Consider the following 13,485-nt stretch of genomic DNA (forward strand, 5'->3'; position numbering starts at 1 on the left):
CTTTCTGCCTGCTTCCCGGAGTCAGAAACAAATTCATTGCAGGTTATGATGTTCTTCTGGAATCCTGACTCTTCCTGCTGTAAGGTCCTTTAACCAAATTAAGAGAAAAAATTTGTTTTATTAATGAACAGAATTTGGTTTTTATTCATAAATAGTACAACTGAAGAAAAATAATCATTTCAGCAGGAAATCCCTTTGAAATATAGGTCAGCCAGTCTAAACGAGAATTCCTATTAAAGCATTATAGTTGAGTTCCTCTTATACATGATTTACTTATGAGAAATATTTCCAGGAAAGAAACACTGACTAAACTATCATGCAGGATATCCTAGAAAGGTGCTGAAAATACACAGTTATGGAACGATAATTTGTTCCTGTAGTTTGTGGCTCTGTCCACTTTCCTTCCCATATGGCATTCCCAGAAGCATTTCACAGCTGGATGTTCAGGTGACTATCTATACGCATATTCCATTTTTGTTACAAGAGCGAAAAGATTTCCTGGCCAAGGATTACCTACAGTACAAACATGCATGTGTTGACTCCTTTGACTTTGTACTTGCAAGGTAAAGTCTGAAGACTGACTTTAGCTTGGCTTTAGTTCCTCCCATAGCTCACAGGAAATTTGTGTACCCTTAGGTTTTGGACTGTCCGAAACCTTATATTTCTGATTTTAGAGTTCCTGGTGTTTTTTGTGTGTATGCTAATTCACAGCTTTTGTAGTTACTTTTGTTATCTTTTGGCAATTTCTTTGGAATGGGGGGACAGAAAGTCTTGCCTTGGTCCAGAACAGGGTCTTTGAGAGTCCATTTTTATGATACAGCCCTGCCAGCAACTTGTGAATGTCTTGAGTTTTGAGTCCTGAGAAAATAGTTAGTTCTCCTTGACCTTCAAGGATATGGATTCTAAACCCCTTAGTTTCTTTACGTTTGTTGGGTTGTACTAGCGTTTGCATAACAGCTTACGATCTACCCACACTTTCTTCAGGGAGGGCAGGAAAGACCCTTTAGATTGTAGGAGTGGACTTCCAAGGACACTGCCTACATATAGTTAGTTAGGAAAGAGATGTCCCACGATGCTCAGTCAACAAGAGTTTCTGGTGCTTTGCTGATTTCACATTTGCCCAGTTTTTCAGACAGTGTAGTACCAAAAGGATGTGGTATTTGCAGATTGTCTTCTCTTAAAGAGAGCTCTCACTGTTGAAGGACAATGTGTCAATATCTTTGGAGTCATTACTGCTGTACTGTCTGCATTGTGTCAGCCTGTTCAGAGATCCCTATGGTATTGAACACTTAAATACTGCTGACCCTCCAGAGATACTAGTATGGTTTCAACCATAGCAGAAACTTTGATTTTGCTGTTACCACTTGATTTTTCATCAGTACTTGGTCGTGCTACATACAGACCTGTCTGTTTGTTCTGTTGAAAGCACCAAATTTAGAACAAAATTTGCATCACATACTTCAGACATATTTTATTTTTTTTTATCAGTTGAGCATTGTTAAGGAAAGATTTTTTTAACGTGGAGTCAGTTCTGTGAAACAAATTTTTCTGTGTCTGTATGAAATCTTAATTACCAATATGGGCAAGATAAACAAGCCCTGGTTTGTTTTGATACAGATTAATAAACTGCTATTGCAAATTGAATGTTTGCATGTCTTCATTTGTAGATTAACTTATTTCACTCTTTCATATGTTTTTTATCTTGTCCATGAATGAACAGCACAAAATGTTCTGAAGTGTTCAAGTAATAGAAATAACCCTGATCATTTCACATGGATCAAAAGAATTACTTCTGTGGTTATTTCTTTTTCGTGCACAAAATAAAGGGGTTCAATCTCTTTCCGTTACAGGAATGACATTTTTGTGTTCCTGTTAAGTACAAGAGCTGGAGGCTTGGGCATTAACCTTACAGCTGCAGATACGGTAGGTGAAATTTGGTAACAATCAATGTAGGAAAATCAGTCTTTCTATGTGACTTGTCACTCCTTTGCCCATCCTGATCGGTATCATTAGAACTGCCATTTACATTGTGAAATTGCATTGCCTTGTTTACTTTGCTATTATTTACAATTTAGTATTACTTGATGAAAAAGTTGTAGATACTGGATATTTTGGTACAGTTTTTGGTTACAGTTGGAAATTTCTTCCCATACTTTAGTCTGAAGAGACTAGAAGAGAGTTGAGTGACTGAAGGGATCTACAGATGTAGATGGCACTTAGATGAAACAAGTATATGAATGACTGTTCTTAAGGTTCAGTTGCAAAAGAACCAGTGGAATAGGTATCAGTTACCCTTTTTTTCTGTGCAAAGAAGAATGAAACTATGCCTCTAAAAGTATGAAGCCATTTGTAGTTGATTATTGGCTACTCAGGAAGGATAAATTTTTTCCCCCGACTCACTCAAGGTGTAAAGGCATACCAGTTTAGGTATCTCCACTGATCCCCACTGATCACTAGGGAAGAATGAACCATTTATCTTTTCAGTAACAGCTGTTCTTGTGCTTCTAACCCATAGCTTGTATGCATGCAGATGTGAGCCGAAGTCCTTAGCCTCACAAAACCAATCTCTGGATCCAAAAATATTACTTACTTTTTTTAAAAATATCCCCTCATACCTTGCTGTCACAAGAAATTGAAATACAGCAAGTATCTGTAGGATTTTCAGGGCTGAAAAGTTGTCTCGATTGAAGTTGCTTGAACAGAAAATACAGATGGAAGCTCAGGCATGAGCATTTTTTGTAACTTTCTTAATACATTACTTTGCTGCCTAAAAATGTTTTAAAATATTTTTGATTTGTATGCTTATTGTGCATACAAATGTTGGAGTGATAGGGCAATGTGAATGTAATGTGACATTTCAGGTTTTTATAGTAAAAGTAGTAGAAATGTTGAACTAGAATTTATCTATGTTTGAAATAAAAAAGACTATTGTTTTTGCATAAAATTTTAATATGATGGGCTTTTTCCTTCTTAAGGTAAGTAACACTAAAATGGATTCATAATATGGTTAGTCAGTTAGGAGTTTTGTGCCTCTTTGTTGAAGATAGTAAATGCGTTCTGTGGAAGTTGAAACATTCACAGTGTCAATTGGTTTGAATTCACCTGAAATGCAGTGGAAAAGACTTCATAGGACTGGGCAAAGCTAGGTGAATACAACCTACAGTGGGGCTGGAATTCTGTGGAATACATGACTTTTATTGTTATCAGTATATTGGATTTTTGTTTGTTTAATTACCAGGTGCTCTAAGTACATGTTTTTATTTAATCCTTTCTGGTGTTCTCTTGCAGGTGATTTTCTATGACAGTGATTGGAACCCCACAGTAGATCAGCAGGCTATGGACCGGGCACACAGACTGGGGCAAACTAAACAAGTCACTGTGTACCGGTTGATATGTAAAGGCACCATTGAGGAGCGCATCTTACAAAGGGCAAAGGAAAAGAGTGAGGTAGGAATAAAGAAATCTGCTGGAATGAGAAGTTATAGTAATGGTATCAGAAAGCATGTATCAAAATGAGTGAAGAAACAAAGAAAGCATCTGCAGGGAGACAGAAGAGAAGGCAAAAAGGAGTGGAGTGTCCCTAACACAGCAGCACTCCAGTTGTATTATATGAACTGGAAAGAGCTAATTATTACAGTGAAACTACTTGGGCTTCTTTAAGACTAGAGCTTCTGTCTTTGTTGTATCAGAGTTACTGATTCCTGTCATGTTATACAACGGCTGATTTTCTTTTGAAAGACATTTGGAAGGTAATCAAGCAAAAATTATTTGAGGTGGGAGGGTTGTCCGAAAAGCTCAGTGTCCTGCAACATCAAGCAGTAGATGTATTAGGCACTTTAAACCTCATGGCACTTCATTAGGAAGAAAAATATTAAGGAGATTCCCTTTCTTTGGTTGCAGTAAGTGTACTATTATATACAACATTCAGATGTTTTGTGCACTTAGGGTTTCTTTTAGCTTGTCTTACTTAAATGCTGCTCACAGTGTTGCAGCAACTGAATGATTCTTATTTCCCTTGTTGAAACTTACTGGTTTTTTTCTGGGATACTGCACTAGAGTTACCTGATCTCAACCTGAAAACTAAGTGCAGTCTTGTTGGTGATCCATCATTCAAATTGCCTTATGTTAAAGCTTGTTCTTTTCTGCTAAGTTACAACTCTACTTTGTTGTTAGTTTGTTTTAAATATGGTGGTAGTTATAAGAGTTTGAATGAAGTGCTTAAACTGTGACACTGACTCAGTATGGAGATACAGTTTTCAGTCAAGGAGTTTAAAAATGTTGTATTCTTCAAGAATGTGATCTGCATGATCCTCTGTGCAGCTTGCTTGAAAAATTGAATGGATGAATTACACCTGACAGGCCTGTTTTTGTTCAGCAGTATGTGAATACTTTAATCATTTCTAGCTTATTCTGTGCTCCTTCAGAAAAAGTGAAACTTTGCATAAGGGATGGTAATTCTCTGCTTTCTGTCTCCGTTGCTTCTCATAGTTTATACTCTGAATAAATCTTCCCTGAAATTTTGCTACTAACTTTGGTACAATAGAGAAATTGGGTCATCTCTGATTTACAGAGATACATTTGCATGTTGTTGGAGTCTGGCTTTCAGTGATGGGTAGTGAGATTGGTTGATGGTTGCTTTGACTAATTTTTCCTTTTTATTTCCCTTGGTTTTTTCCTTCTAGATCCAACGAATGGTGATTTCAGGTGGCAATTTCAAACCTGACACCTTGAAGCCAAAAGAAGTGGTCAGCCTTCTGCTGGATGATGAGGAACTAGAAAAAAAATGTATGTGAAATTGGTGTTTCAGCGTTTTCCCCATGTTCAACTTCATTACCTTATGAGATCTGTTTTTATCTCTACAAACACATTTACTGCTGATAACAACTTCTGTTTCCTGTCTCTTTTTGTATTGCCAGCTCTTCTTAGTGCAAGCTGGTTTTATATCACTGTTGAGCTTGAATGATGAAGTTGTGCAAAATGAGTCCTGATGATGTGATAGTTTTTATTGGCACTCATTCAGGATCGTTATATTGTTCCTGAATGACAGAGCTTTGACAAGAATTATGTAGGTCACAAGAAAAATGCTGTCTAGTAAAAATGCCGTATTTCTTATTTTTGAAGCTGTTTAGAGTATACACTTCTATATTGCTTGAATGAAGAATTTCACTGTAAGATTGTTCAGAAATTTGGAAACACATAGTTTTAATACAGTAGTGTTTTCAGTGTGTTTTACTTTTAATACAACTGACTTTTCTTCCCAGTGCTATTAGAACTAGAATTTCATGTAAGATTCATGAAAGGATATGAAATGTCTTTCCAGTGGTGACAACTTTGTATTTCTTTGCCAACAGTGCGCCAGCGTCAAGAAGAGAAGCGACAGCAGGAAGAAACAAATCGTGTGAAGGAACGTAAACGTAAAAGGGAAAAATATGCTGAAAAGGTACTTTGATGCAGAGGGGTCACCTGTGTTAGTGGTAGAGCCAGAAGAGCTTCAGGATCACTGTTATGTGATGTGGAAACATTTTATGCCAAGGCAGTCTAATGAGTAAAACCTTCTTCCCTTTGCCATTGCAAGTCCATCTGTGGGGGTTCCTTACACTGAAGAGGGATATTATAGAATAAGTAGTGCATAGTTACCTGTCTTTTAATCATTAGCAACTTCAAAAATAAGGAAGTGCTGCATACCCAAATGGCACTGTCAGTCACCAGTAGTGTACAGTCAACAATCTGAGGACTCATGCTTAAAAAGACAAAAGGATCAACTGATTATTCTATGGCATTAAGCGATGACTTAATCAAGATTTTGTCCTACAAGGACAAAACAGGAATGTAAAGGAAGCACCAAATATAAACAAAACCCATATGGCTATGAGGCTTATGTGGAACAGAGGAAGATCAGTTTGTTTACAAAGCATCATTAAAACTAGTTTATGAAAATTCTGAGTTTTTGAGGCAGGGAGGCTTTGCATTAATTAATTGGAATTTTGTGTAATGATAAAGAATTTCAAGCTCACTCCAAAATGTACTGGAAATCAAAATAATTCTGTAAGAGTAATCCTCCATAATTCCAGCTATTTTATGAAGAAAAATAAACAAAACCCTACTTAAAACTAAAGGAGCATTTAAGAGATCTGTTACCTTCAGAAACTTGTTTGGGGAAATTCTGGATGTGGCATTCCTTGAGTTAAAATACTGTACTAGATTTTGAGATTTTGAGTTGTTTATTCCCATTCTTCTAAAACCTTTTTCATGCTTGGTATTATTTTATTTATTTCAGAAGAAGAAGGAAGATGAATTGGATGGGAAGAGAAAGAAAGAGGGCATGAACCTTGTGATCCCATTTGTTCCCTCAGCTGATAACTCCAACCTGTCTGCTGATGGGGATGACTCTTTCATTAGTGTAGACTCTGCAATGCCCAGTCCTTTCAGTGAGGTAAGAGTCACTGCTGCTTTAACCTGTTTACTGTTTTAGTTGTGACCTAACATCCTGTAGGAGTCTTACTTTTTGTTATTTTAGCTATTGTAGAACTAGTAGTGTGTGGGGAAGTGATGTGTCTTCAAGGTGAACCATGGAAATGAAAAATAGTTTATTGAATATGTAACAGCTGCTAATAAGCTGCCTTACAGGTCTTCAAGTTATTTGCCATTCCATTATTCCCTTGCTCTTTCACTCTCTGCGTGCCTTTTCTTACAGTGAGTTCACGGCCTGACTTTCCTCCCTTTCAGCCCCCTGAAATTTTTCCATTCTTGCAGTCAGTCCCACTTACTTTCTTCCTACTTTCTTGTCCCTTTTTCCTGCCTTTGTCATGCTCATGTTTATAACCACGTGCCTTCTCCCATACCAGTGTCTTCTATAGCAAGAACACTTTGCTCCTGAACCAAACAGCATCCCTCAAATAGCTCCTTGATTTTCAGTTTCTTTATAAGTACCCCTCACCCTCACTAGTCCCATCTGCGTCTCCTTCTCTGCTTGCTTCCTTGCCTCAGGTTCTGAGTTAGTGTGGGATTATTTCTCTGGAATTTAAATTATAAATTCTCAGTGGAACACATCTTATTTTCCTTCATCTTAGTGTAAGGAATTGCAAACTGGTTTTAGCAGCAAATTTGTTCTACGCTGTGTTGATTAAGATTTCTGTGTTGTATTGTTCCCTTACTGATCAAGATTTTTGTTAGCAGTAGTAGTGAGTTAAGAATCCTACTTTATCTTTTACAATTGAAGGTGAACAGTTGAACAGCAATTTACTTAAATCTCTGCTAAGCCCATTGGTCTTTTCCTTCTTAACATCTATCTTCATGAACTGAAATTAAGTGGCTCCTGGAAGTCTTTGATGCTCAGCATGTAGTGTGGTGCAATCAGGCAGATGATGGCTCATTCTCATACTGCTATTCTAGAGAAAAAGGCAAAGAACAAGTACCAGTTAATTACTTGTGATTGTATATCTTTTGAAGGTCTTACTATTTTTGTACCCTTTCCTAACCTGAGGAGCTAACAGCTTTGTTCTCTCATGTTTAGATATCCATCAGCAGTGAATTACATATGGGCTCTATCCCTCCTGATGAGAGCAGTAATGATATGCTTGTGATTGTGGATGATCCGGCTTCTTCAGCACCTCAGTCAAGGGCAACAAACTCTCCTGCTTCCATTACTGGCTCAGTTTCAGATACCGTGAATGGTCAGTACTCTTGCCTTGATTTGCTACTAACATTTATTAAACCTTGATTTTTCATAGCTAAATGATACATTTTCTGCATTTTAACAAGAATATATGTATAGTAGGCAAGATCTTGGGTGGAAAAGTTGCTTTTTCATTGAGAAATTACTTCTGATTTGATAGAAAATCTGTTTGCAGTCTGTCACCTCTTTTCTGTGTTAGTTACTTAAAAAATATTTGTCCTTTGTTCCTGTCTTATAGAGTGCTCTCCTTCCATTATGTTTATATTACCAAATTGCAGACAACTACAGAATGATTAATCTCTAAATTTTTCCTTGAATTTGCAGTTGAGTGAATAATCAGTTCTCTGTTTCCAGTGAATGATTAGAGCAATTTTTTTAAATGCAATGTCATTTTAAATAATGGCAAGTGTTTTTAACTACTGCGGTTTTCTACAGTGAAACAGGTAGACTGATAGTTCTTGATGAGTTTCTACAGAGATAGCAGATGGAAGAAACTGCATCTCTATCTTCAGCTAAGAAAATGAATAATCTTGAAGTAGAACTCAAAATCCTCAACCTATTTGTAGATTGGATTCATAATAATAATGACAAGCAGTTGTAGTTAATAAGGTGTTGTTACTGAAGTTCTGTATACATATTTTTTTGTTACGGGATCACTGCTTGCTAATGGTGGTAATGTAAATGTTACATATAAGTTAATAGGAACAGTATTAATGTAACTGGTAGGCAGTTTTGATGCTGCACTCATTTGCGAGTCTCATGAAATACTATAGTAGTGTCGCAGGTTTGGCCTAGCTGTTGCCAACCCTGGACTGGCCCCCCTTCCCCCTCTCAGAACTTTCCCAGCAAAGGAAAGAAAAAAAAACACTGAAAAGAAATGCACTCTAAAGAAACTGAACTGAATAAAAAGAATAAATTATATTTTCTAACATTCACAAACCACACTGTATACACAGTACATAGGATCCCACCCCCAGGGGAAGGGGAAGGGAAAAAGGGGACTGATTAGCCAGAAAATAGGGAAGACACCAACCCAACCTAAAGAAACCGAATGAATCAAAACAAACACAATTAAAAACCTCAAGGAAGGGGAATGAGAATGAAACAATCTCACCCAGGACAGGAGAACCACTAACAACCGGAGGGACCAGACTCCAACCACCTCCCACCAGCTCCTCGGCCAAGAGAGAAGAAACCAAAACCACTCCCCACCCTGCTACGTGGAAGACATGTGTGGAATACTTGTAACTTCCTTAGGTACAATGGTTACTGAGGAAGCCATGGGTCAAACCATTACAAGTAGTTATTGATTTAACATCCTTTTCTTCTTCAGGTGTTTCAGGACAAGATACATCTCTCGCTGGGAGAGGCCAGTCAAGTCGAAGCCGGGGTCGTCCTAAAGCTGGATCAAAAGGCAGCACTGGGAAAGGCAGGAGCCGGAAGTCAATAGCAGGAAGTGCAGCTGCAATGGCAGGTGCCAAAGCAGGGGCAGCAGCAGCCTCTGCAGCGGCGTACGCAGCCTACGGGTACAATGTCTCTAAAGGTACGTGGGGAAGGGGCAGCAGCACACTCCCCAGGGCAGAACCAGCCATATGAGTTTGGGTGATTGCTGTTTACAACCTGTCAAAAAAAAAGAGATTAGAAGTGTTGTGTCACTGGTATTGCTCATCCATTATATTCGAAATCCAGGTGATACACAGTGTGACATGATAAGGATGTGAGAGGGATAGCCAGTTTCACCACAGATGACCTTGAGTTTCATCTGCCCTTTGAATTACCTCATGCCAAATATTTTTTCTGTTCGTTTTTTTTGGTTTAGATTTTTTTGGTGTCCATACGCATTAGACAGTGTTGTTTATCCCATGGCTATGACTGTGGCTTTTCTGCATTGCATCACGTTGAAGTTACAGTATCACAAACACCTGCTAAACTCATGGTGACTGAGCTTCAGCTTTACTCCAGCTGAAGGAGGCCCAGTGTATAACTGTAAGATGTTTTGTATCGTAAGGACACCCTGTCTTCATTAAACTCTCATAACGGATGAATAGAGTGGTCTTAGGACTGATTGTTAGTATACTGTTTGCTGTTGAAGAACCAGAAGTGGAATAATATGCTCACATGGAATTTGATTATCTTTTCCATTGCTAGGTATGTCTGCAAGTAGCCCTCTACAAACAGCAATCATTCGACCTTCCGGACTTGTGGAGTTTGGACCTTCAAGCACCTCTTCTCCCTTGAGCTCCCCTTTGAGCAAAGGAAACAGTGTTTGTGGGACCTCCAAAAGTTTAAACCTGACCAGCAGTCTCATATCAGAAACTTCAGTTCGGAAACAAAGCAAAGGTGGCCACACCTCAGGTGGTCGGTAGTAATTTTGAACCCCCAAAGCTTGTCTGAGCTGTGTTGGCTTTCAGAGTAGACCACCCTGCCAGTCAAAGGCATATAAACGAATTCCCTGTTGCTGTCCAGCATGTGTGTAAAGAAAATCAAAGCACAATGGGAGTGGGTGGTTGATGTGAGCACTTTGATTATGTGTATTCCAAAAAACTATCTTTGCAGACACTGCAAGGAGGAGGGAAGGGAGTCTGGGGTAAGTAGGAGAGTGTCACCCTGTGTTTTGTTGACATATCTGACAAAGATTACCATCCAGCTACTCTGTGTTATATCCTGCAGCTGTGTGTGCTTGAAGTCAGACCACTATACTTTCTTGCTTGTAGCCTGAGGTGGAGCACAGCATTAGTTTTGTCCTATGAAATCAGTATCCAGACCCTAGAGTGTCCTGTAGAGTCACAAGACATTTCCTACTGGCAGCTGGTCAGTGAAAGTGCAGGAGTAATTGGGGGCTATGCTGAAGATGATGTGTGATCAAAAAAACTCTTGGGTTCTTCTGGTGTGGGTCTCTGGGTTCTTTAAAGGCTTGAAATGCAAAGGAAGGTGTCTCAGGTGGTTTCCAGGGAGCAGACTCTTTTCAGCACCATTTGTCAGGAAGATGTTCAGAGCTGCAGAACACAGGGAGTGCTGTCAGGCCCAGTGAGAGCAGCAGCACAGCCTTGGCTTCACACAGTGAAAGAAACCATAAGCCAGTGATTGGTTTCCACAGAGTTCTCATCAGCACAAACAATCCCTGTGTTAAAAATTATTTCTCTAATTTTTGAGGTGTGCAGAACTCTTGCAAGCTTAGAAACAAAATAATGCTCTATTTGTACCAATCTCGAGGAGGAAAGCTGAAGTGCTGAGGAAGAGTTTGTGCTGCTCCTCTCACTGTGCTGTAGCAGAGCATGGATCTGCAGCTTGCAGTGCTGTGAGAGGAGCAACAAAAATCAGTCCTGAGAGGGAGAGAACTGTGCCATTCCCCCTTCCAGTGAAATCCTGGGGAAAAAATTGTCTCATATCCCAGTCATCCCATTGACTGTTCTTGCAGTGTGCTTTCCCTTCATCTTTGTGATCATCATACATACTGGCGTGGTTGAGTTCACCGCAGTGTGTGGGCACCAGTAGCTGTGTCCCATAAGGCTGACAGAAGGCAGTGCTGCTGCCAGTGCCCATCCATGTTCTCATTCCCTGGTTGCTCCTTTCCTGTTCCCAATGCACAAACCCTGCCCATAGCCCCTTGCTTTGCTGTAAGCATTGTCTGCATTGCACTGAGATTTAGGTGTGGGACAGTTCTTCTGTCTGACACATTGAGTTAAGAGGCTGTTCTGCCGGGGCACTTTCATCTCTTGAGAGAGACGTAAGTTGAGTTGCAGATGTGGGCTGTGACAGTGGAATATTACTTTTTTTTAATTATAACTTTTTTCTGACCCTAAATCCTTTGCCTGGCGTCCTGCAGTGTGGAGCAAGTGCTTCCTGTTGGCTCTGCCTCTAATTTGCACACCTGAAAATAGCAGAACTGAGCTTAATTAGATTGATTTTTAAACAGATTTGCAGGGGATAATTAAGGGGGAGGTGATGTTTAATTAACTCAAGAAGACTTCCCCCTTCCCCTCTTATTCACATGTATATATGATACTTAGAGGGAATCAGACAAATGCCAAGCCTTTTTTTCTCTTTGAATGTGCTGTCTATTTTTGTAACTGAACTTGTACATATGTATAAAGAGAGACACATCTTTCTTTTACTAACTGGAGGAGAAAATCTTAAATAAAATGGAGTGAGATAATTTTATGTAAATCAGTGTCTTTGTGGTTTTTATGCATGTAGCTGTATGAATGAGAGGATTAGGGAGGAGGGCATGGAGGGTGCACATCTGGAAGTGCTTCTAGAGACCTGCACTGCTCAGTGTAAAGCTCTAGAGTGTCTGTTCTCTTACAAGTATCACATTTGTAACCTTCAGTTACAACTGTACCCTTATCCCATGTCTGTATTCACTGATTATCTCATAATGTTTTGGAGTATGTGTGCAGCAGATCACAAGAAAACAGAAGCAAGTATAATAAGCATAAATACTCTGTACCTGAACTATGATGAATTCAATACAGTTGATTGTTTGGAGTTGTTTCTCTACAGTTATTTTCTTTTTTGTTTCCTTTTTTTCAGTGGGAGTTGAAAGGACTTTATGGGCAGTCTTGATTTCCAAGCTGCTAGACAGTTGCATCAAGATTAAATTTTTTATATTTTAAACACAGATAAATATAAAAATAAAAAATATATCTAAGAGTATAAACATATTTAAAATATAGCTATAAAATGCATACAGATAAAATATAAAATTCATATAATTGAAAATAAAAATACAAAATAAAAATATATTTAAAATATTTTAAGCTTCAAAAGAAATACTGAATGACATAACATGTTGCAGCAAAAGCAGTGGTCACCTGTCTGCTTGCAAAACTTGCATCAGGCCAACAAGTTCAAGAAGATCTAACAGGAATAAAATAAACTGCCAGATCATATCCATTTCGATTCCTGCAAGCAATTAAATTTCAGCAGATGCATTCTTACAGGTTCTGTTACACCAATCAAGGGATTGGAAAGAATTAATGTGGTGGCTGTCCTAGTCTAATTTCTGGGTTTAGGGAAGGAAGTAGTGCTAGAAAAGCAAAGACTGGGATGTTTTTTGAGGAAGCAGAGGTAGTTTTGTGATCAATACATGGGGAACACTTCTGTTGAAGTGAGCAAATGGGTGTGCACACTGAAAATTTGTTCTTTAAAGTTTCACTCAGCATATTTTCATTCCAACTGTGTTGTGCACTACTTGTATGGATTAACAGCAGAGAAAGTCACTTTCCTTCAAGGGATCAAAGTCGCTGGTAGTGGTAGAAACAATTATTAATGAATTAAGTTTGTGTTTTAAGCTGGGATGGTGAAGTAGCTGTCAGTAGGGTTTGGGGAATGTTGCAAATGCTGTGTATTCCTCATGCTATTTGATTATAGCATTTTACCCACCAATTACTACAAAACTGTTAAATACTGTTCACTTATCAATGTTACTATTGAAGAAACTTCAAGGTGGTAATTTTCTTAGGTCCTGAGAAGTTAGGAGTAAAAGGTGGTGTGTCCTACCCTCACACAATTTTTGTAGCTTAGCCTATAAGAGCTATCTAGACAGGAGGGTTCCCAGAACGTTTATTTTTCCCACTGTCACACATGGTCAACAGTCTTACCAAGCAGTGACACAATTAAATCTAAGAGATCAAAAACCAACTACAATATTTTTTTACAAGACAGCAAGAGTGATTGAAACCACTACCTTCTCTCAAAAAATATTGCAGGATACTTGGAGACAGGAGAAAGGGATTTCCACCTGACTTCTGATGTTGAATTTAATCCTTATGCATGTGCACAGGACATAGCAGCCAGCCCACTGAAAA

The 13,485-nt window shown here is 38.7% G+C and overlaps 1 protein-coding gene across 2 annotated transcripts in view; it reads left to right on the forward strand.

The window, feature by feature from the left end:
* Window positions 1-12,306, forward strand: part of INO80 (INO80 complex ATPase subunit) — a 60,766-nt gene extending 48,460 nt beyond the window's left edge. For both annotated transcript variants that reach the window (XM_071558414.1, XM_071558413.1), the window contains 8 exons: window positions 1,851-1,923; window positions 3,289-3,447; window positions 4,683-4,785; window positions 5,352-5,440; window positions 6,278-6,433; window positions 7,514-7,673; window positions 9,009-9,218; window positions 9,824-12,306. In XM_071558414.1, coding sequence (XP_071414515.1) covers window positions 1,851-1,923; window positions 3,289-3,447; window positions 4,683-4,785; window positions 5,352-5,440; window positions 6,278-6,433; window positions 7,514-7,673; window positions 9,009-9,218; window positions 9,824-10,041 — 1,168 coding nt within the window. In that variant the 3' untranslated portion in view covers window positions 10,042-12,306. The remainder of the gene's footprint in view (window positions 1-1,850; window positions 1,924-3,288; window positions 3,448-4,682; window positions 4,786-5,351; window positions 5,441-6,277; window positions 6,434-7,513; window positions 7,674-9,008; window positions 9,219-9,823) is intronic.
* Window positions 12,307-13,485: the final 1,179 nt, after the last annotated feature.

The sequence above is a fragment of the Pithys albifrons genome, chromosome 6 (assembly GCF_047495875.1).
Source record: "Pithys albifrons albifrons isolate INPA30051 chromosome 6, PitAlb_v1, whole genome shotgun sequence".
Classification (NCBI taxonomy): Eukaryota; Metazoa; Chordata; class Aves; order Passeriformes; family Thamnophilidae; genus Pithys; species Pithys albifrons.